Source organism: Typopeltis vanoorti, chromosome 21 (genome assembly GCF_054136105.1).
Source record: "Typopeltis vanoorti isolate ZY-2024b chromosome 21, IOZ_Tvanoo_1.0, whole genome shotgun sequence".
Lineage (NCBI taxonomy): Eukaryota > Metazoa > Arthropoda > Arachnida > Uropygi > Thelyphonidae > Typopeltis > Typopeltis vanoorti.
In genome coordinates this window covers 83,202,525-83,227,913 of record NC_143569.1, presented here as the reverse complement: position 1 = coordinate 83,227,913, position 25,389 = coordinate 83,202,525, and the positions used below count along the sequence as shown (strand labels likewise).

Genomic DNA, 25,389 nt, shown 5'->3' with positions numbered 1-25,389 from the left:
TTTCACCAGCTCTATACATAACACAAATTGAGTTGCTTGCAAAAATGATCAGACAGAACTCAGAAATTAAAGGATTTATAACCCCAACAAAGAAACATGAAATAAAATGTGTTTTACATGCTGATGATGTCACTTGCATCATAACCAACAACACTGCCTTTAAGACTCTCTTCCAGACAACAGAAAAGTACAACAGAATAACAGGATCTCAGATCAACAAATCAAAAACAAAAGTATTAGGAACTGGTGCAACACAACATCCAGCACCAATCACTATACTAGCAATTCCTTTCAACTACCTAGGCCAACTTGAAAACGAAGAAGAAATAATTAAGAAAATCATCTGTATAAAAGAAACCTGGCAATCTGTACTCCTAACTGCCACTGGAAAAGCACAAATCATCAAACAGTTAATGATCCCCTTGATAAAATACTACACAACTTCATTTCCACTCAGCAAACTACAAACTAAAAGACTGGAAGACATTATCTACAGCATTTTCTGGAACAATAAAAAGGCAAAGGTTAGTAAAGACAAATTGGCCCAAAGAAAGGAACAAGGGGGGGGTCTGAACATCCCAAGAATAACAGATATGCTTTCAGTAGAGAAAATTATGCAGGTAATTAAGATTATGCAAACTGCACACCCTTCCCATGAAATGTGCCAGTACTGGCTAGGAGTAAAGTACAAAATGTTCACAGGCCAAACCCACAGTGGTGAAAAGGCAAAAATTTCATCAGAATATTACAGAACCATATCTAGACAAGCAAGAATCATCACCACAAAGAAGAACAAACAACACCTTCAAGAACTAAAAAAAGAGGACATATTACAGGCAATTAGTAACATTCCAACAGACACACTCCCCCAAGAAAAGGAAAAATGGAAACACTGCTACTTCAAGTACACCTACCCATCCAGACACAATTTTAACTGGTAAGATGTTACACAACATCTTACCAGTAAACACAAAACTCCTGAAATGGAGAATACTTCAAAGTGCAAATTGTGCCTTTTGCACCCTACAAGAAACCCAAGAACACCTGTTCTATGAATGCACAGTGGCAGCACAAATATGGGCTAATGTAAGCAGCACCTTCAACATCCCCACACTCAGGAAGGAACAAGCACTATACCTGCAAGACCTACCAAGGAAAGGAAGCTTGAAAAATCAACTACTCTACCTACTAATTGAAATTAAATATCACATTTGGAAAATCAGGAATATTGTAACATATGGAAAACAAAAGAAAACAATACAGGATATTAAAAGAAGTTCAAGAGCCTCAATCAAAAACTACCTGAGACTACAGTTAAGCAGAAATGGGACCAAATCTTTTCAGGAAAAGATGGAGTTCCCCACCTGCATTATGCTACCTATCTGAAGGCAGCATCATTCTGAAATTCCCACGACCAATTCCAAGAAAAGGAAACAAAATGGCCACAACACCCCTAATTAATTTTTTTTCCCCAAAAAAATTCTCACTTTTACAATTGATTATAATTTAATCCTAAACAGATCTTTATGTTAGCCTGTCCTCCATGCTCAGGTTTAATCGACCTTTTAGGTTCTTTAAAACCTATGGTATTAAACTATACTCTTAAATAATGCTACCAGAGCATACGTTAACCAGGCTAACAAGCACACCAATATCTTTATCACTTTCAGAGAAGTGTTCTCTCCAAGCCTCTGACATACACCTAATAACCAATGTGAATGCAGGAGTATGGAAATGAAAATAATTATTCAAAATTCCCAAACAACCAACACCTGAGCAACTCTCTGGATGCAGAGAAGAAAAGCTAGTTATCATTATCCCTTAACCAAAAAATAATAATTAAATAATTATTAAATAAATAATTAAATAATTAAATTAAAATAAATAAATAAATAATCAAAATAAAAACTAAATATATAAAAAATAAATTAAAATAACTTAAAATAAAATTATATAACTTTTTTCCTATGTTATTTCCTATGTTACAGTAAGGAAAAACACCAAACAAATTATAAAAGACAATACTGTCTAGTCCATTGAGTTGACAGAATCCACTTTTGGGAAACTGTCCCCCAAAACTGGAGAGAGTCCCTTAAAAGTAAAATTAAATAGGAAAATCCTATACAATCTATAATTATTCAACCCCCCCCCCCATCTCCTTCAGGACAGATCACTCACTTCATCTTTCCTGTCTTCTTCCTTAAGGCCATAGCTTTATAAGAGACTGTCAACCCTGCCACAGGAGCAAAAGACCTGTTCCTGTAAGAGTTGATTACAACCTGAAAAATATGCAGACAATGTCAGTACTCAAGAAACAAGATGGCAAGCAACTAAGGTACAAGTGATAGATAGAGTGGTGGAAAGTTGCTGAACCCATTCTACCTATGACTTTGTAATGAATACAACCTTCTCTGGTTTTGGTGGATGACGGTCCAATACCACTAATAAGAAGGCACTAATTATGTAATCAGTAAAACAGAGATCTGGTATTCAAACAATATCTGTTAATGCAGGAAATTCATTCTATATTTGTAGCCAAAATGATGATAACGTATTCTCGTTGTATTTATTTTTTAGGAAACCATCAGAAGCTAGTTCTAAATTGTTCTAAATTTATTTTGAAAAACATTCTAGAGATTTGTCCTTCTATTCATTATGTTTCGATTTAAATTAAATGGTTTTATGCTTTCATTTTTTAAAGTTTCACCACAAATGACACATAAAGGAATAGGTTCCTTTTCATCTTCTGTCCACATTTCAAGTAATTCATATCGTACTTACGAAGTTTTTTTATCTTCTTGCTATTTGGTTCTTTAGAGATGTCAGATGACACACCCTTGTCAATTTTATTTGATCCAGATACAATAACACGTTATCTTGTTCCTTACAGCTACTTGTATCTGCTATATTGCTCTCTTTTGTGCGTTTTATAAATCCAGTCTTTAACCAATGAACCATATTTAAGAATTTGAAAGCTAAAAAAAATCATAATATTTATTATAGGTATTATAACGTCTGTACATTATCAAAGCAATTATATCACTGTAAAAGTAGTACAAATCTATTAATCGTTATTTTAACTAACAACAAATTTGTAATAAGATCAAATAATGAAGCACATTGATTAATATCTGCTTAACTGTCTTAATTACATCTACTAATGATTCACATGATTACTTTTTTTTTATGAGTCGCCATCGTACGCTCTTCGCGTTGTTGCAGGCTCGCAATGTACGTTCATATACGAAGACGGAAGATTCACGAGTGATCGCCCGTGAATTTGCAAACTATTCAAATGAAACAGTTATCACAATTTGAGTAGGAGAATTCATACATAATATATAATTTATTGAGAAACATATATGCTTAAAATAATTATTTTTTTTTCTTAATAATGATTCCATGCTTTAATGATGCATAGTCCAAAATTGCCATGTACCCACTGAATACCTTTCACTTACCCCCCGGGGTATGCATACCACACTTTGAGAAAAACTGCAATATGGCAATGCCTCCCACTCACCAACAACTCTCCACATAAAAAATCTACTCCTCACACCTTCTTCACCACACATCTTTATACAACTTCCAGGGATAGCCTCTCATTCTTCCCATCTTAACATCCATTCTTTTTATAATTCCTTGTATTAATCTGGTAGAATCCATTAACAAGCTTGAAAGTTTCTATCATATCTCCTCGTTTCCTCCTATCCACCAAACTCCATCATCCATATTCCTTCAACTGCTCTGCATAACCAACATTTCAGAGTCCTGATACCAATTTGGTCATTCATCTTTGGATTCTTTCCAGTGTCTCCACATCATAATGAAAACTAGGCAACCAAATATGAGCACAGCAATCTACATATGGTTGGACCAATGCTTATATATACTACTCCCCTTATCCCTACGTGTCAATGTACTTCTTATCATAGCAACAATATGATGTGCAGTCTTTGTAACACTTGAATGTGCCTTTGGAACTTTAATCCACTGTCTACCATGATCCCAAAATCCCAAATGTCATCTATTTCTTTAAGTACAGCTCCACCAATGTAGTAAATAGCCTGCTATCTCTGCACCCAAAAGTGTAACACCTTGCATTTATTAATATTAAAACTACAACTCCACTCTCCTTTCCAAGCTACAAGTGTATTGAGATCTTCCTGTAGATAATTAATTTTTGCAATACTCCTGATCATTCTTCTTATTTACATCATCATCAGCAAACATTTGAAGACTCTCGGTCAATCCATATGAAATATCATTAACAAATAAGTTAAATAGTAAGGGACCAAAGAACAGAATACTGAAGTCACATTCCTCGTTGTTCCATCATACACAACTTGCTGGAATCTTTCAGAAAGCCAATCTTCAATCCATCTAACCAATCTGTTATTTACTCCCATCTTCTGTAGCTTATACGCCAATCTATCAGTGGTAATCTATCAAATGTCTTTGCAAAATCCAAGAAAATAACTGTATATGAATCTTCTTTATCCAATGCATTCATCACATAGAGAATTTGTGATGGTCAGCATGGGTTTGTTCATCATCCCAGTCCTGTATTGTATTCCTAACTAATTTCTCCAACACTTTGACCACAACTACAGATATACAGACCAGTATATAATAAGAAACTTCTGTCCTAGAACCATGCTTTTAGAAAGGTACTATTTTGCCTTCTTTCCACTCCTTAGGATCCTCCCCCCTCAAGACTTCCATTAAATAACCAGGTCAAGGGTAGCACATTGCTTAAAAATAAGTGATGATATGTCATCCATCCCCACAGCCTTATTAACATCTAATTCCAAGCAACACTTGATACATCTGATAATTTCACCTTTAATTCTCCTACTACTTGTCTCCCTTCTACATATTGCATAGCATTATTCACACTAGTGTGATATACACTGATGAAGTGTTCATTAAACAATTTCACTATATTATTTGCCATGGTTACTCTGCTACCATAACTATCCACCAGTGTTAACCTGCCATAATTATTTTTCCTCTTGCTATATAGCAGAAAAATTCCCCTGGATTATCTTTGACCTGAGTGACAATCTCCTCTCCTCTCTTCTTTTTTAATCATGCACATGCTATATATTATTAGTGTTTCTTTGAAAATTCAATCCTCAACCTCAAAAATGTAATCCGAAAGTACATTTTTGTTGTGGGTGGGTTAAGGATCAGTAATCCAGAAACCCTGCTCTAGAAATCAAACATGGAACTTTTTCAAACCACCTCAGGCCTTCCATAAGTACTATTACTGCTATTTGGCATTGTGCCATGTGCACCAGAACTTGTGTGACATGTGTTATTCTTATCAAATATTCTGTGATTTTGCCATGAATGAGAAATTAGAACAATGGGCAAATGTAAAATTTTGCATAAAACTGGGGAAATCTGCCACAGAGACCCTTGAATAACTTTGTAAGGCATATAAAAACAAAGCCATGAGCCAAGCTCAGTATTCTGAGTGGCACTCACACTTTAAGAAGGACAGAACCACCTTGGAGGATGACAAGAAGCCAGGATGACCACTACCAGCATAACCCACAAAAAAAAAATGTCAAAAACATTTGACAGATCATCTGCGCTAATCGACCCATTACCATCCAAGGAGTTGCTGACAGAGTTGGGATTTCATATGGAGCAGCTCAAGTGATCATCACAAGAGATTTGAACATGCATCATGTCACTGCCAAATTCGTTCCCCATCTCTTGACTTCTGACTAGAAGGAGCACTGTGTGAACATTTGACAAGATCATCATCACAGGGGATGAATCTAGAGACAAAACAGCAATCGCTACAGTGGAAGAGTTCACATTCCCTAAGACTGAAGAAGGTAAGGCAAGGCAAGTCAGGAGTGCTACAAAAAGCATGTTGATTGTCTTTTTGACATTAAGGGGATTGTGCACCAAGAATTTGTCCCACCTGGTCAGATGGTCGATTCAGAATTCTACTGCAATGTTTTCAGGCAGTTAAGAGAAGACATTTGTCACAAAAGACCGGAACTATAAATTAAAGATGCTACAAAATTATAATCTTGGTTTCATTCTTTATCCAAGTGTAAGCAAACTAAGTTTGCATATGAAGTAACTTCATGACTGTGCTACTTGTACATAGAGGCTAATGACTTTACATCAAATTGTCATATCCTTACAGACATATGTAATGCCATGCATTATGGGAAAGGCCACTACTCAGAAGTGATACCAAAAGTGAAGTAATGCAGAAGGCCTATTTCCATATGCAGTGGAAACTTGGTTGTCGAACGCCTCTGTTCTCGAACAATTCGGTCCCCGAACACGCAAACAGCAAACATATGCTCCACGTGCTGAGCTGTAAAGCGGGAAAGCGTCAGTTACGTGGCAGCCTTCGTTCAGTCCAGACACCTGTATGAATTTGCAGTGAGTTTTCTTGATTTTCTTTGTGTTTTGTTGTTTTTTTTCATAAATTATTATTAATTTATTAATTAAGCCACCATGGGGCCACAAAAGAATAGTGATAGCAGCAAAAATTGTTGCTGATTTGGATAAACGAGAAACAGTTAGCTGGTGATAGTGTTTCTGAGGCTATAATTTGTGAAAAAGCAATGCGATTACATGATGATCTGTTAAAGAAAAACCCTGGTACGAGTGCTGATACTGATGTGTTCAAAGCTAGTAGAGGGTGGTTCGAGAAATTTAAGAGGAGAAGCGGCATACATAGTGTGGTTAGGTATGGGGAGGCTGTGAGTTCTAATCGAGAAGCTGCTGAGAAATATGTGCAAGAATTTAGTGACTATATAAAGGCTGAGAGTTTTCTTACCCAACAAGTGTTCAACTATTATATATATATATATATATATATAGATGAAACCGGCCTATTTTGGAAAAAATATTGCCAAAGAGGACCTACATCACTCAGGAAGAAAAAGCTTTGCCAGGACACAAGACAATGAAGGACAGGCTGGCTCTTTTGCTATGTGGAGACTTCAAGATCAAGCCATTGCTTGTGTATACCACTCTGAGAATCCGAAGGTGTTTAATAAAAATAATGTGATGAAAAGTAAATTGCCTGTTATGTGGAGGGCTAATAGTAGGGCTTGGGTAACCAGGCAATTGCTTATTGAGTGGATACATGAAGTCTTTGTCCCAAGTGTGAGTAAATACCTTCAAGAAAAAAATTTGCCAATTAGATGCCGTCTTGTGATGGACAATGCTCCTGCTCACCCTCCAGGCTTGGAAATGAAAATGAAAGACACAACACTTGTCTTGTTCTAAAAAACTATGTTTAGTAGTTTATTAGTCTGGACATGCTCAGCAAGGTCCAGACTATTCAAGCTACTTCGATCCCCTTTTTGTGGGAAATTAGAAAGATTGGCAGATTTAAAAAGTACTAACTTTATTATTTATGTATGTATTTTTTTTTTTTTTTAAGTAGGAAATTATTGGCTGTATTTAGGTATATTAAATTAGCTACTTAGGTGGCACTTTTTAGAATTGTCTGTTATTGTTTATTTGCAATTCTATGATCCTGTACTGAGAATGCCTATGACACGTCTTATCATGGATTTTAGTTTAAGTGGCCTGTTCCGGTCTCATGTCATTGCTTTCTTGGTGTTTGAATTCTTTGTTTTCCATTTATTTTATATCCATATTGCATTTTTGACAATCTGCTATTGTTCATTCAATTTATATGTTCTAACCACTTTTTGTTTATATTTACTTATATAGTAAATTAGTTTTATGTTCAGGGACTGAAAATTTTCTTCATTTGTTTTATGATCCCACTTGATATATCCGAGCTGTTTTTCTGAGAAATTTCATTTTTGCTGTTTGAATCCATTTTTCATTCTTCTCTTTTTTGGTCATTTTTCATTTCCATATAATAAAGTTGGTTTAGACAGAACATTATATAATCTGATTCTGGTGTGTACCAGAAATGGGTTAAATATATATTGTTTATTATGCCATGTGGTATCCATCAAATGCCTTAGCAAAGTCTAACAGTAGACAGCAAGCAAACATTTTGCATTACATAAGTTTTTTATGTAAGTTTGCCTGCATTTTTATATTTATTCTGATTATGGCAAACTCATGGCATTCAATTATTGAAACAAATTATAAACCAGCAATATTAAGAATTGTTCCAACATTGAGATGTCCAGAGATTCACATGGAGCGAAGACACAAGAAATAAAAAGCCTCATTAACAATGCTACTGTTAATATCTATATCTTCATGCTGATTCAATATACAACAGTAGACAAGAGAATAAAAATAGGAAGCCATCATAATGAACTTCATGTTGAGGAATCAATGTTAAACAGCTTTAAAAGGTGAACTGTAGACTCAAATATGCAAATATTATTCAATTTAAAATGAAATATTTTAAAAGCAAGAGAACCAACATTTAGAGACTCATTCACAGACTAAAGGAAACACTGACTAATTCAGCCACAGAGACATATAGTGAAGTTACCTGCAATGATATAAAAATCAGAACTTCATGGAGGACTCAGGAATTTAAATGGCAGGCATAGAAAAGAAGAAAGTGTACTGAAAGTTTCTAGCAAGCAACTCATAATGTGGTTTAAGAGAATACAAAGAAAAATGTAATAAAGTAAAGTGATGTGTAACAGTAGATAAAACAAAAGTTACAGGAAGACTAGTAAGAATAGAAAAGGTAAATATCATGAAGGTGGCAAAAGGTTCTAGAGGCCATTGGAAAAGCTTAGAAATAGAGGAAAAAGTCCTGTAAATGGTATCAAAGTTGATAAATATTGACAAGAAAACAAGATAAATATATTCTAGTGTAATTACATTGAAAGACTGCTTAAATGAAAAGAGAAGAAACAGCATGGCCAAAAACATTCAAGAGAAATGCAATTGGAAGAATGACGGTACGTTGCACCCTTCAATTAGAAAAGGCCTAAGTTCGATTCTCATCATGACAGGAGGAATCTTTATATGGACTTTTTCAATTGAAGGCGAGTTAGCCGATCTCCAATGGAAGTAGCAGGGTTTTTTTCTCCCGGAAACTCTGGTTTTTCATCCCACATACAGACAAATCGGCCCTTTAGAACAGACGCAATTTACAGACAAAAATACCAGCTGTGGTGGGTTGTGGGCAGTAGATGGCATTGATGTAGGTGATTGGCAGTAGAGGTTCGGTGTAGTGATGGAGACGGAGTGTTGTATAGTAGGTGTCCTCCCGCGATGAGTCTTCGGACTCCTTGGAGGTGTCGAATAATAATAAATACAATCAGAAGTACATATCAATACTCGAGGCAGTAAAAGCCATCAAAAACCTCGTGGAAAGGGCAGAAGTAGATGATACTCAACCAGAAATGAGTTGAGTATCATCTTATATGAGATATAAAAGTTTTACAGTGGCTATACTGCATAATTCAGAAGGCATAGTCAGATATTGTATATGGTCAGAGAGTAGAATTCCAGATAATTGGAACAGAGCTCTCATATTACCTAACTTTTAGAAAGGGGAATAAAACTAAATGTGAGAATTATAGAGAAATTTCAATACTGAATGTTCCATGCATACTTAAGAAGAAGTGAAGAAAAATTGCAAAAAGAGAAACTTGGAGATGAACAAGCAGGATTCAGGTCAAATAGAGGTTATCAGGATCAGATTTTTCGCTTTGAGACAAATAGTTAAGAAATCATGAGAATATAATGAGGATTTGTATTTAAGTTTTGTAAATCTAGAAAAGGCACATGACAAGATGCCAAGAGAAAAAACTGCTCAAAATGCTACAATTAGACGGTGTAAACAGGACACTATATACAGAAATACACAGTCTATATTTGAGTTGAAGTCAGCAGTTGGAGTTGAAGGAAGTACAGGAAAATGGTTTGATGTAAAATCAGGTGTGAGATATGGATGCACACTATATCCACCATTACTGATATCAAAATTGGAGGTGTTAATCTCAGCTTTTTACTTCATGCAGACAATGTTATACTCTTAAATAAGTCCAGTACAAGTCTTCAGGATTCCTTATCTAAATTAAATAACTGCTGAAATAAACTGGGTATGAAAGCCCAGTAAAAAGACAAAGACTATGAAAAAAAAAAGGGCAGAAACATTTAAAACATCAACTATATCCTGAATGGGAAACCTACAGAAGAAGTGAAACATTTCAGTTATTGAAGCACAATTTTTTTAGTGAAAGTAGCAAATTAAAGATGGAATAAATAAATAAAAACAGAGTTGGTACTGTTGGGGGGGGGTCAACTGAATCTGAATAAATTTGTATTGAATATTATTATTATTATAAACATTTGACCTCCATGGAGTCAGAGACTCATCGTGAGAGGTACTCACTATTGCATACAATGCTCATCCAACTGAATCTTAAACTGATTCAATGTGTCCACATCCAGAACACACTCAGGCAATGCATTCCACTCACCAACCACCCTCCTGCTTCTCACCCATTTGCTCACACCCTCCTTATACAGTTTCCAGCAATGGCCTCTTGTTCTACTTCCTTCTCCACTTCTATGAAAAATCTCTTCCATGTCTACCTGATAACAACCCCTGACCAGTTTATATGTTTTGATCATATCCCCCCCCTTCCTCCTATTCACGAGGCTCTGCAACTTACATTATCTCAATCTGTCCTCGTACTCCACATTCTAAAGACCACTGACTACCTTTGTAAATCTTCTCTGTACCCTTTCCATACCCTTTCCAGCACAATAATCCATATGAGGTCTGATCAAGGCCTTATATAATGGAATCATAACCTCTCTATTTCTGTATGTCAGGGTTCTCCACATCATTGCCATTATTTGGTGTGACGTCTTCACAACTTGTACAATGTGGCCCCTGAATTTCATATCCTTGTCCACCATAACTTCTAGATCTCTCATCTCCTCTACTTCTGTTAAAGTTTCCCTACCAAGTGTATACTTTGCATCCCATCGTTGCTTATCAAATCTCAAAACCTTACATTTGGCAACATTGAACTGACAATTCCACTTACCTGCCCATTCATGCAATCTATTCAAGTCCTCTTGTAAGGCATTAACAGCAGCGTGACTGTGCATTGCTCTCCCCAGTTTTGCATCATCTGCAAACAGCTGGATATAATGAGAACTAGTTTAACCACTAGTTAAACCCAACTCATTATCATTAACAAATTGAACAACAATGGCCCCAAAACTGACTCCTGTGGCACGCCACTGGTGACCTTTCTCTTTTGAGATACTGCGCCCCCATATATAACTTTCTGATACCTATTCAACAGTCAGTCACTGATCCAACACAGGTCTGTTATCCAATCCCATCTGTTTCAATTAATTTAAGAGCATTTCATGTGGCAGTCTATCAAAAGCCTTTGCAAAATCCAAGTACACCACTGTATATGCATCTCCCTTGTTCAAGGTATTTGTCACCTTGTTATAGTACACAAGTAAGTTAGTGAGACATGATCTCCTCTTAACAAACACATGCTGATAACCACAGAGAATACTGCTGTTATCAACCCATTTCTGTATCCTACTTCTCACCAATCTCTCCAAGACCTTCATCACAACTCCAGATATACAGACCGGCTTATAATTTGAAGCTACAGCCTTATCACCACCTTTATGCAGTGGAACAATTTTACCCTCGTTCCACTTTGGAACCTGTTTACCTTGATTACCTTGATGGACCTGTGATTTCAGTCAGAATTTCTCCATGACTGCAGGTCATAAAGAGTCTAGCTGTTCCTGTCTTGGGCCTTTCTTCTCCATTTTCTTCTGACTTTCTTAATCATTGGGTCCTCCCACATTTGGTATCTCTTGGATACCAGTTTGTAACTCTGTCTATCTGTTGTCTCTCATTCTGGCAAGATGTCCTGCCTATCTTCTTTTGCTGTTGCAAAACTCTTATTAAACAGGCATGCCAATGCTACTGCCAGTTCCCTGGAACATTTCCTTAAGATGCATGGTGATATGTAATCCTATCGCCTTATTAACATCAAGGTTATTTATTTCCTCAAATACCTCCTCCACACTTACAATTAAGCTATCCTCTCCTATGTCCTCTATACTTATATTCCTCATGATTCCACCCTGATTAGGATGAAACACCCTTATAAATTGATCACTGAATACCTCAACAATGTCTTCTGCAGCAGTTACCATTCTACTACTTTCATCCCTTAACTTCATCTTTCCATGATCATTCTTCCTTCTACTTGTCACATATCTAAAAAACTCTCTATGGTTTTTCTTAGCCTGATTTGCCAATTTTCTGCTCATACTCTACTTTTGTTTTCTTTACTGAGTCACTTTCCTGGCTTGTTCTTTATAGTCTTCATGTGACTGATTGCCATTATTCATCTTGTACTTCCTCCAAAGTACTTTCTTTTTCCAGATTTCATGCTTAAGCTCCACATTCATCCATTTTACACCTACCTTATTCAGTCTTTTGGCCTTTGGGACACATTCGTACATTGATGCTGTTATGTATTTCTTTGCAAGTTCCAATGCAGCATTTATTTCCTTACCGCTCGACTCCTCATTCCATGTTATAGCTCGAAGTTGTCTCCTAAGTTTTTCATAATCACCAGCCTTATAATTCCACATATATCCTTTCCTCGCAAAAGTCTGCATGACTAGCCACAACACAGGTGATTACTTCATGATCACTTTCACCAACTGGAGGAAAATGTGAAACCCTTCTAATAATTACACCCTCTGATGAAATGATGAGATCTAGAACTCTTGATCCTCACGTGCCTTTCTTTACGTGCTGCCTGAGATAGTTATCTCTCAAGAACTGAAGAAATTCATTTTCCTTATTCTCAAATGCTATCCCTTCATTCGAATCTATACCACCATAATTAAAATCACCCATAATAATTACCTTTCCTTTGTTCACTAATCCAAGTTGTTTATACATATCTTCATCACCATCTTCCACATTCCCAGGCCTATAGCAATATCCAACTAAATATGTCTTCCTCTCAGCCTCCATGTTACACCACACTGCCTCATAACTATTGCCACTATTTCCCCCTTTCGTGTCTACCTTATGTTGACTTAATTCCCCTGCTATCATCAGCAGCAATCCCCCCTCTCTTCCTTCCCTTTTATCCTCATGAAAAATACTGTACCCTTTCATATTTATTCCTGTTACGGTATCATCTTCATTTTCAACCATGTTTCAGTTATTCCAATGATTTGGGGATGAATAAACTCAATCACTGAAACCATTTCATCCCCTTTATTTCTGGGAGAGAAATATATATTCTCTATATGAGAGAAATTAGTCAAAACACTAAAGCATATACATGACAGCATTGAATCCAATTTTAACCTATGGGTCTGAGAAACAAAACAGTTGATCAAAGACTGCAGACCATAAACTATGGGAGTTGTGAGAAAAATTAGGAACATAAACAGATGGCAGAATCATACTAGAAATATAGATAGTAGGAAGGAACTTGACATTGCTAACATTAAACAATGCGTGAGGAGAGCTGCTAAACTCAGGTAGCACAGCCACTTAAACAGAATCATATAGAAAAATAGGTGTTCAGTACAAGTAAAATGACCCAGAGGAAGGCCAAGATGTATGTGGCTTAATGCAGTTTGAAGTGTCTTAGAAGGACAAAATATAAGATCAGACAATATTATAGTCTTGACAGATTTGTAAATTTCTCTGAATTAGTTATAAATTTCTCTAAACAGACTTCTTTAAAATCAGTTTGTCGTAACTAATTTGAATATAGTAATAATGTATACTCTTCATGGAGTACTATCATAGTATGCTGTACACTCTTGATGGTACATATTAGGTATTTAATGATGATCATCATTAAGAATGGAAAAAGAAAAGATTCTATAGCTAGAATTTTATCAAAAGCTAATTTGATATTATACATATGTGTGTGTGTGTAGACAAACATAACTTACATATGTATGTTAATGAAAACAGTCTGCATTAACAATAAAAGTTCATAATTACTCAAAATAAAGAAAAAGATGAAATTTGGCATTTTCATATGATGTCTTAGGTCTCATCACAGAAGGCTCACACACGCTATGCCTATCATAGCTCGTTTTAACATATTCATCAACAATGTATATTTCCGACTTCTTCTGGCAATCCATTCCCCTTATTCACCTCTATATCTCTCTCTCTCTCTCTCAGCAAAAAATTTTGGTCTTGCCTTGTTAGTCATACTCTTACTCAATTTCCAGGAATGATCTGTAATTCTCTCTCTCCTTCTACCATGAATACTTCATGATAAGGAGAGAGAAATTTTCTCTTTCTGTCTGACCTCTAAAATCCCTTTAGTAAATGATATATTTTTATAACAAACCATCCTTCTGCCCATCAACCAAATTTGGCAACTCATAAATCTTTTTAACATGTGTTCCACAGACCTGTCACCATATATTGGTTATCCATCTCTGTACCCTCTCTGGTACTTCCTCATCTCTATGAATGCTATATATAGACATGTTGAGGAAATGTGAGATTCAAAGTTTTGATAAACAGATGGACAGATATGATGGAAACATATAAATTAGTAACAAGAATATACAGTACAGATAAAGGAGAGATTTTTCATTTCATGACGTATGAGGAGAGAACAAGGAATCATCATAATAAGCTCAGCAAAGGTTTTTCTCATGTCACATGGTGAGCAAATGGAATAAGTTGCAGGTGAGAGTTGTTTTTAGGAGGTAGGAGGTAGTTGTGAATGTGTTCAAGGAGAGGTAAGAAATATATTGTGTGCATTGGTATCCTTCCTCAATGAGTCCTTGGATTCCTTGGAGATATCCATATAATAATAATAGGATTTTTTTTGTTTGTTTTTAAACAATAACATGTGCATTTGTAAAACCTATAATATAGTACAACCAAGCAAAAACTCAAGGTAGAGAATAAAGAAGAAACTTATTAACATTTTATTAAAAGAACTTTACATGACTGATATGTGAAAATTTACTGTGAATGATTACAAATGAAACAGCGCTAACATTAGTGAATTTTTTTCACAGTTACACTTTAAGTTAGTTTAAAATTAAATTAATTTCTTAAATTAAGCTAGAAGATTAATTTAGCAAAAATTAAAGTAGTCTTCAAGAATTAAATTAAATTTGAGGTATTTCTAAAAAAATACCACACTCCCTACATTTATGTAATCCAAATGGCAAATTTTATAAGTTCTGAAATTTTGAAAATACAACAAAGCACCTATACCATACAGCTGTCTTACCTGCAATATTTTTCTAAGATCAGCCTCTCTGTCAAAACACAATTTTTTTGTTTGAACAACATCATTTGATGTATGTTTTGTGATGTAACTTATTTCCATTTGAGTTCTAGCTTTAGATTTTTGTACTTGCTCTTTCAAGTGAAGTATATCAGTATCCATTTCTTCAACTAGTTTCTTTGTTTCATTTTTTACTGTTGTAATCTTTTCATGAAGTTGCTGAATTTTTTCTATCATTCTCTCTTTTCTAATAAAAATATAGAACAATAATCATTTGTATATACAGCTCTTACTAAATAGGAATATATGATGTGAATCATATATTAAGTCAAAAGTATCAGCAATTAAAAATAAATAAAAAAATTTTTTGACTGATACTACTGCTGAATGCACATGTACTTATAAATATATAACCATTTTTTATTTAATCCTCCTTAATTACTGATGTTCAGTCTGTGTAATAACCATGAGAAAATTTCTTTAAAAGATCCTTACAGACTTTCCACTCATTCAACCAGCAACATTTCTGTCAGTGGTTGAAACTCTGTGCATCTCCACAATGCATTCCACTTACCTGCCACTCTTATACTACCAGAGATAGCATCTTGTTCCTCCCCCCTCTTTTCCCTTCCACTATATGTATGATTACATATAGTGGACCACCTCACCAAATTAAAATTTTATCATAATCACATTTCCTCTGTCTATCCACACAACTCTGTAATTTATATTTTCTCAATCTCTCTCTTCTCTGGTATGCTGATATATTGTGAAGAGAGATTGTGAAAATATATAATAATTAATAATATAAATAATGAAATAATTACTTAATTTAATTATTTAATAATTCATATTTAATTTCTTATTAATGTTATTTCATTACTCCTATTTCTAATTAATCAAACCCTCTAAACCAGGGATGCACAACATAAGGCCTGCAAGCCAGATGTGACCCATTCTATGATTTAATGTGACCCTCGAAGTAAATGGAATAAATAGAAGAAAGCATGTTTGTATAATATTAAATGATTTAAAAAATCAGTAGATGCATATATTGTTATTGTTGATATAAATAAATATTTTTATTAAGGAGGAGAGTTTGTTTACATTCCCTGAAATCAATTATTACTGCACATACTAAAATTTGATTGATCAGTTTCTCAACTGACCAATCAAATAGACTCAAATTGTTATATTTATGATGTATTTATTTTTTATTCACTTTCTTTACTTCCAATATCTACCTTCAATTCTTTATTTAATTCTATATCTATATTCAATATCTCATCCTTGTGTTAATCGATTTTACTTTAATTCTGACTTAGACTGACTACCCTGAAAAACCTATCTCAATACAAGCTATGATGCTAGACTTAGAAAGCTATTTATCTACTTGGCTGAATACTTAAAGTAACCAGATGTATTTGAACTCTCAGACAAAGGGCCTATCTCTTTGTTGGAGACAAATCCTTTGTATTTTACTGTTTGAAATTGTTTCCCCATCAGATACTGGCAAATTTATTTGTTCCGCTGCACCAGCCAGTATCCTTAGGTTAGGAGGAATCCTTAACCAGGGAACTTCTCTCAGAAATTATACAGAGGTGATTATCCTAATGCTTATCTTTTAGTACCTAATTATCTGAACTAATTACACTCAATGATGTTTGCAATTGTGGCCTCTACATTCAATTATACTCCGCATTAGGTTCCAAAATTTATGAGTGATAAGTTGAATTCAGGCACAGGCTAATTTCAGGTTAAAACATAAAAAACATTTATTAAGGTCACTAAATTGTACATAGTTACATTCATTCTCACTATTAGATAAAAGTCATACACAGGTGAGGAGCTAATATAGACTACTTAAGTATAAAGAGCTAATAAGCTTCATTTCGGCAATGAAAACATTACTTAAATTAAGGGGATATTAAATCCCACATAGTTTTAAAACCGAATAAGAAACTCAAAGATTGGAATCAGAGAGTTTCTTGCCGAATATAGTAAACTATAAAGTATCGGCGACACTAGCGTTAGCCAATGCAAGTGATCCTAGTACGTAGTACAATACCAGGGCAGCTCATTGCAAAGGTGGGGAAGTTCAGATCGCTATTCTTAGATATTTTCCATAATGTAAAAACACATTTCCTAGGAAATGTATGCTGTTATTACATTATGGAGGGAGGTCACTACCCAGACCGGTTTCAGCCTTTTTTGAGGCTTCATCAGTGAGTAGCCAGACCTAATACCAAAGTGTATAGCGAAAAGAACTTATGTACTCTGCGAACGAGTTTTCCAAACAGGTGCAACCTTTAAGTTACTTAAGTAAAAAGTAATGTTTTCATTGCCGAAATGAAGCTTATTAGCTCTTTATACTTAAGTAACTTAACGGTTGCACCTGTTTGGAAAACTCGTTCGCAGAGTACATAAGTTCTTTTCGCTATACACTTTGGTATTAGGTCTGGCTACTCACTGATGAAGCCTCAAAAAAGGCTGAAACTGGTCTGGGTAGTGACCTCCCTCCATAATGTAATAACAGCATACATTTCCTAGGAAATGTGTTTTTACATTATGGAAAATATCTAAGAATAGCGATCTGAACTTCCCCACCTTTGCAACGAGCTGCTCTGGTATTGTACTATGTACTAGGATCACTTGCATTGGCTAACGCTAGTGTCGCCGATACTTTATAGTTTACTATATTCGGCAAGAAATTCTCTGATTCCAATCTTTGAGTTTCTTATTCGGTTTTAAAACTATGTGGGATTTAATATCCCCTTAATTTAAGCTAATATAGACATTTAGAACTTAACTGTAAATCTAACAGAATCTCCTTTCACAATTTCACTCATTAGATTGTACACAATACATTTCTCAAACTTCTAATCTTCACTATTTACCCTATTATTCTATGTTAAAAGACACAATTCATGATGTCACACTCTATCTAATCTACAATCAGTGACAAAGCTACCGAGAAAGATAAACCCTGGCAGTTAACACTAATCTCCTACAGTTCCTTACTAGAATGTCCATTCACATATAATACTTGACTGCAATTCACACTTATTCTCAGCATGCTTCCCTTTTAACATAAAGGAGAACAAAACAGTACTTTACCAAGGTAGTCCACATTCTGAAAACAGTGCTAGGTTCTCTTTCTTTGAAAAACTGGATCTGGAACATCGTAGAATTACCTTACGCACGTGGTCATACATGGCGTTCGTCTCGTGTGCCCCTTTCAGCATGGCTGGTGATCTGTCCACATTGGTCTGATTCTGTTTCCGGTGATCCTATTCCACATCGCAGTCACGAATACGGGAACTAAGCTGCCAATATAGAACATCTACAGGCTATCCTGGATCCATCACGAGGCGAGACAGAACCGTTCATCCGAGAAGAGCAGGTCAAAAACCAAATGTCACGACTCGAGCAAGGGCGAAAGTCCCACGATCAAAAAGCCTTCTGCAAGGGGGGGGGGGTAATCCTTTTTATTTCACACCTTTAGCACTCTCTTTTCTCTTACGAATCTTCACCTGACACTCACCTTCTTTTCCCGCTAGTCCATCCGGGTTACAGCATTTCCTTAGGTCAGCTTCTTCTGCGAATTCGAGCGTGAGTCGCTTTCCGATAATTTACACTGCTGCAAGCACCTTGAACTTTAGATTACATATGTTTCACATAGAATATATTATGGCCGTTACAATTAACTAAAACATATTTCTTTACATAAAACTGACATATTGATTTATGCTCTGTATCTTTACATAAAATATTCGTTCTATGCACTCTTTTCACAATCAGTTTCTATACTAAAACTCGAGTATCTCTTATTTGTTTTCTAATTCTTGTTGAATCCTGGATAAATAAAATTTAAAAATAAAATTTTCCATTCAAGATTCAACAATGCACAACATAAGACCTGCAAGCCAGATGTGACCCATTCAATGCGACCCTCGAAGTAAATGGAATAAATAGAAGAAAGCATGTTTGTATAATATTAAATGATTTAAAAAATCAGTAGATGCATATGTTGTTATTGTTGATGTAAATAAATATTTTTATTAAGGAGAAGAGTTTATTTACATTCCCTGAAATCAATTATTACTGCACATACTAAAATTTGATTGGTCAGTTTCTCAACTGACCAATCAAATAGACTCAACTAGCCAGCCTGGCTGGCTGAGTGGTTAGCATATCTGCTCTCCAGCCAAAAGGCTGTGGGTTCAAATCCTGCCATGGGCATGGATGTTTGTGATTGTCTGTGGAAATGCTAGTGGTGGTGGTCGGCAGTAGATGGCGTTGGTGGAGCCAGCTGGTGGATTGAGTGGTGGAGACAGAGTTGTAGAGCAGGTGCCCTCCCTCAATGAGTCTTTGGACTCCCTGGAGGTGTCAAATAATAATAACTTTGCACCAGTGATGCCTGCATGAAAATGAAGTTTGTTATTTTAACAAACATGTCTATGCAAATTTATGGTAATTGTAATATTTGTCAGTTTGTAAATTAATTACTAAAGTAGCTACTTATAAATATTACAGATATTTTGCAATAATATATGTAAATATTAATCTGAAAAATTGTTGATTCATTAAAATGCTATTTTCAATAAATATTGAACTTCATATACTTTTTATTTTTCTCTGAAAATATTCAAGTTTTAAAAAATACAGCTCTTGTAAGTGTAATGATTACTTGATTTGGCCCGTGGCAGCATTCTAAGTTGTACACCCTGCTTTAAACCCTCTCCAGATAACAACATGACAATTTAAATCATGCAATCATAATGGTCTTGGTGTAGTCTGATCAAGGCAATATATAGTGATAGTACAACTACCTCCTATCTACAGTATATTGTCAGTATCCTCTTTATCAGACAGCAATATGCTATCTTTACCTAACTTCAGAATCTTTCTTGACCATCATCCATGGGTCCTGAAAATAGTTCCACCAATACAGAATATGGCATTTTACTTTTGCACTCTGAAGCGAAAATCCATGTAGCAGCATTAAAAGGGTGCATGCTTCCATTCATCAGCCAAAGCAAAGGTCTATTTAAATCTTTCTGAAGGGAAATGGCAATAGTGCTACTTCATACATCTACCACGAATATTCATCTGTCATCTTTCTCCCTCTCCTCCACACACCACTTGCTGGCATATTTCGGCCAACCAATTTTCTATCTATCCCTATTTCTCTTAAGTTGGTCACCAAGTTTTCATGCAGTTTTCATATTCCTTTGAAGGATAAAAAAATAAATAAATAAAATAAAAAATAATAATAAAAAATATCATCATACAAGCTTCTTTTATTATTATTTTTTTATAAAATGAAAGTTACTTTTCTATTTCTTTTAAATAATCTTACACATGAAAAATAAGCCTCCATAGCACAATGGAGAGTGCCTCCGTAGTGCAATTGGAAGAATGACGGTACATTGTGCCCTCCGATTAGAAAAGGCATAGGTTCGATTCTCGTCATGACGGGAGGAATTTTTATATGAACTTTTTCAGTTGAAGGTGAGTTAGCTAATCTCATATGGAGGTAGCAAGGTTTTTTCTCCCGGAAACTTGGGTTTTTCATCCCGCATACAGACAAATCGGCCCTTCAGAACACACGCAATTTACAGACAAAAAATACTAGCTGTGGTGGTGGTTGTGGGCAGTAGATGGCGCTGATGTAGGTGATTGGTAGTAGAAGTTCTGTGTAGTAGTGGTGACGGAGAGTTGTACAGTCCTCCTGCGATGAGTCTTCGGACTCCTTGGAGGTATCATGAATAATCATAATAATAATAAACTTATAACATAAGTACCTTGTGTGGACAAGTAGTTTTTGTGAAAGAAGGGAATCTATTGATGTATTTCTTGATTAGCTAGAAGTGTCAGTTATTTGGGAATGAAGGCTCCAAAGAACAGATGTAGATTAAAGGAAAGGTGAGAATGAGAAGTTAGTTAAGTAAGCTTGAAGCTGAACTGTGGCATGATCTAAAAGGGTGAGGAAAATCAGTAGTGCCTAGGAGTTGGTTCAAGATCATCTGATTATGATAATGTTAGACTGTATTCCTAAAATTAGGAAGATAAATAGAATAAAGGTAAAATGGATGAATCATAAAATTATGTAGGAGCTGAAGAGAAACAGTATGTTAGAGGAAATGTAAAGAAGAGGGTATGAGGACTGTAAGGTGCAGGCTAGGAAGGTGATAAGTAAACGAGGAAGGAGAAATTGCCATAAAAGGAAAAGGTGAGACAGTAAAGCAACACCCTAGAGATTTCTACCACTATATGGCTAGTAGAAGAAAATATAGAAGCCTGACTTTAGTAGTTGAAAATGGCAACAGACATACACACTGAAGATATAAGAGAAATGTTCAATCAATATTTTGTTAGTGTTCATGTTGGGGACTTGACAGTGGTGTTGAATACAATTAGGAAAGAGGAAAGCTTGCACACTCAATCCTTGCAAGCTAAGACTGCTTCATAGGAAGAGTGATAGTTAAGGCATGTGAAGTGTTGGAATTTTAAATAGCTTTATGTTAATAAAGCTGTGGGACTGGATGAGATACTGTCACGTATATTAAAGGAATGGCCAAAGAAGATGACAATGCTCTTAATTTGGTTGTTCAGCAAGTCTGGCAACAGAAACAATTCCTGAAGAGTGAAAGAAAGTACAGTATAAGATATAGGCCAGTTTGTGTAATCATGTACGGTGGTAAAGATGATAGAAATACCCCAACTTGGATTGATTAGAAATCTTTCTAATGGATTAAGAAATGAGGGGATTTGTGAGGGAATGATCATCTAAGTGAAAAGCCATCTTCTGAATAGCATTAAGCCTTTTTACTATGGTTTTTGGTGCACCATACCAAATGTGGGGAACAGTATTCTAAGGTTGGACAAATTTGTGCTGTTTCACATAGTGAAAGAAGCTGTGAAGGTAAAAAATGTTTTGAACAAAAGAGAAAAACAATTTTTTGTTTTTCTCTTTTGTTCAATTTTCTCCCCTACTTCCTCCAGTATATCTCCTCCAATAGAGTATGCAGCATCCCATCGATGTGTGGAGGAGATATACTGGAGGAAGTAGGGGAGACAAGAGATCTAGGGTTGATGATTGATAGAAACCTGAAATTCAAGGAACATATTGCAAAAGTGGTGAAGGTGACACAGAGGATTGCTGTAATAATAAGAAGGACGCTGACCTGCAGATATAAAAGGGTTATCATTCCATTGTATAAGACCCTGATCAGACCACACTTAGACTACTGTTCTCAGATTTGGTCTCCAGGATTTGAAGGGGATAAATTAACTGTGGAAAGGTACAGAGGCGGATAACAAAGACAGTTTCAGGACTGTACAATATTAGTTATGAGGATCGGCTGAGGGAGTGTGGACTGTGGAGTTTGGTGGATAGAAGAAGGAGAGGTGATATGATTGAGACTTTTAAACTGTTGAGAGGTGATTACATGGTTGACACTGGGGAGTTCTTTCGCTTGGTTGAACAGCAGGAAGGAGTGATGACAAGGGGGGGCCATCCCTGGAAGTTACGAAAGGAAACTGTGAGCAAGGAGAAGAGGAGTGGTTTCTTTGCATGGAGGGTGGTTGAACCGTGGAATGCATTGCCTGATAGAGTGGTGAGAGCGAGAACAGTCAATGAGTTTAAGGAGTGGTATGATAGACTTTGTGTTTCCTAGGAGGGACCTCCCACAATGAGGCTTTTGCCTCCTTGGAGACCTAAATAATAATAATAATAATTATTATTATTATATTTCTGTCTTCTAAGGCACTTTTTACTGTACCAATCCACCCAAATCTTGGTCTTCTTATGAGTATATTTCTTGCCATCTTGGCAAAGAATACTTGTTTAGATAATCTTTCCTCTCACATACCACCTGAGATTAGGTCTACTAATACATTCCTGAATGCTAACAATGGAATGTTCATTTCTAATATTTTCATTTTAATGTGCCACTGCCATTGATGTCATCTGTTGACTCCACTACTTTCTCAGAACTCTCATATCAGAGGACTTCAGTCTTTGAACAAGTGTTATTTCTAACCCAGCTTTCAGATCCATAAGTTAAAATTGGTTTGAACACTGTTTTGTATACATCTAGTTTAGTGTTTTGACTAATTTCTCTACCATACTAGTTTTCCTGATAATACCGGAATGTTCACAGATAACAGGCTAATCTGAGGAAAATTGTTGATATGAAGTTAGTAAACTTTTCATGTAATACTATCATAAGATCCTGTACATCCCCACCTGAAAGTATATCTCAGGAATTTGATCATGATTAATATCTGACCTTAATGGAGTCAAAGGACTCGTTGCAGGAGGTCTATACTCTTTCATGCCAAAAAATCATCGAGCCGTGCCTTGAACCCATTCAGTTTCAGCATTCACCGCACTTTCAGACAATGCAGTCCACTCACCAATCACTCTCCATACAAAGAACCTGCTTCTCACTCCCCTGCTCACACCCTCCTTATACAGCTTCCATGGATGGCATCCTGTTCTATCCTTGCCTCTCTCTATGAAATATCTTCTCCACATTAATCTGGTAAGAATCCCTCACCAACTTATATGTCTCAATCATATCTGCTCTTGTTGTTGTTTGTTCTTCTATTGCATTCCCTCAGTCTCTCCTGATATCTGATATTCCACAGACCCGGCACTAACTTAATAATAATAAACCTTCTCTGGACCTCCTCCAATACATCTTCATCCCCTGAAAACCAGATAACCAAATCTGTGCACTGTAGTACATATGTGGCTTGATCAAAGCCTTATACAGAGGAACCATAACCTCTTTGCTTCTGCATATCAATGTACTCCTCATTATTGCTATAATCCATGGGGATGTTCTTACAATTTTAGCAATGTGGCCCCCCCCTAAACTTCAAGTCTCTATCGACCATCACTCTGAGCTCTCATCTTCTCCACCTCCTTCAAAATTTCTCCATTAATTGTATACTCTGCATCCTAACCTTGCTTACCAAAGATCAAGTCTTTACACTTTGCAACATTAATAAATTGGCAGCTCCAATCCTGTTCATTCACATAGTCTATTCATATTCTCCTGTAAGGCCACAACATCTGCTCTACTTCTCATAGTCTTTCCCAACTGTGCATCATTGGCAAACACTTACACATCTCCAGTTAAGCCAGTCCCATTGTCATTAACATACAAGTTAAACAATAATGGTCTCAAAACAGATTTCGGTGGCATTCCACTAGTTACCAATTTTGGGATAACACTCCTTCATATACAATCTGCTGATACCTGTCTGACAGCAGCCAATCAACGTCAGCTATCCAACTTACTAATTTGTTGTCTAATCCCATCTGTTTCAGTTTAGCTGCTAGACTGTTATGTGGCAGTCTATCAAAGGCCTTTTAAAAATCCAAGTACACCATTGTATATGCACTCCTTTATCAAGTTAATTTGTTACCTTTAATACACAAGCAGATAGCTGAAACATGAATCCCCCCACCCAACAAAACCATGCTGACCATCATAAAGAATACTGCTATTATCAATTCACTTCTGAATCATAGTCCTCACCAACTCCTCTAATACCTTAACAACAGCCTCTGATACAGAGATTGGCCTATAATTTGTAGCCTTAGTCTTATCCTCCCTTGTGTAAAGTGGAACAATTTTCCCCACCTAAGGTTCCTTTGGGAGTTGCCCTGTTGCAAGACTCATGTTAAATAGTTATGCCAGAGATGCCATTAATTCCATAGGGCATTCCCTCAAGATACATGTCAATATACTGCCAAATGTATTGCCTTATTAACATCATATTTACTTAATTCGTCATATATGTCCTGCTCATTCACCATCAGTCCCTCCTCTGCCATACCCTCTACACTCTATACACCTCTAACCTCTATACAGTTTCTCCTGATATTGTCTTCACAAGGATGAAATGCACTGATAAACTGATAACTGAATAATTCAACTAGTACATTATCATCCCATAGTAATTTTTCCTTCTATATGCCACATATCAAAAGAACTTACTAGGATTTTTCTTAGCTTGGTTAGCTAATTTCTTTTCATACTTCACTTTTGCTGCCTCTACCAACCAAGTTATCTTCTTGGCCTGCTCTTTGTACTCTTCATGCAACTGATCATTACCAACATCCATCTTGTATTGT

The 25,389-nt window shown here is 35.9% G+C and overlaps 1 protein-coding gene across 1 annotated transcript in view; it reads right to left on the bottom strand.

Moving 5' to 3' along the window:
• LOC150095059 (dynein regulatory complex protein 9-like) overlaps window positions 1-25,389 on the bottom strand; it is a 132,846-nt gene that overhangs the window by 56,272 nt on the left and 51,185 nt on the right. The window contains exon 5 of the mRNA XM_090411183.1: window positions 15,237-15,480. Coding sequence (XP_090267309.1) covers window positions 15,237-15,480 — 244 coding nt within the window. The remainder of the gene's footprint in view (window positions 1-15,236; window positions 15,481-25,389) is intronic.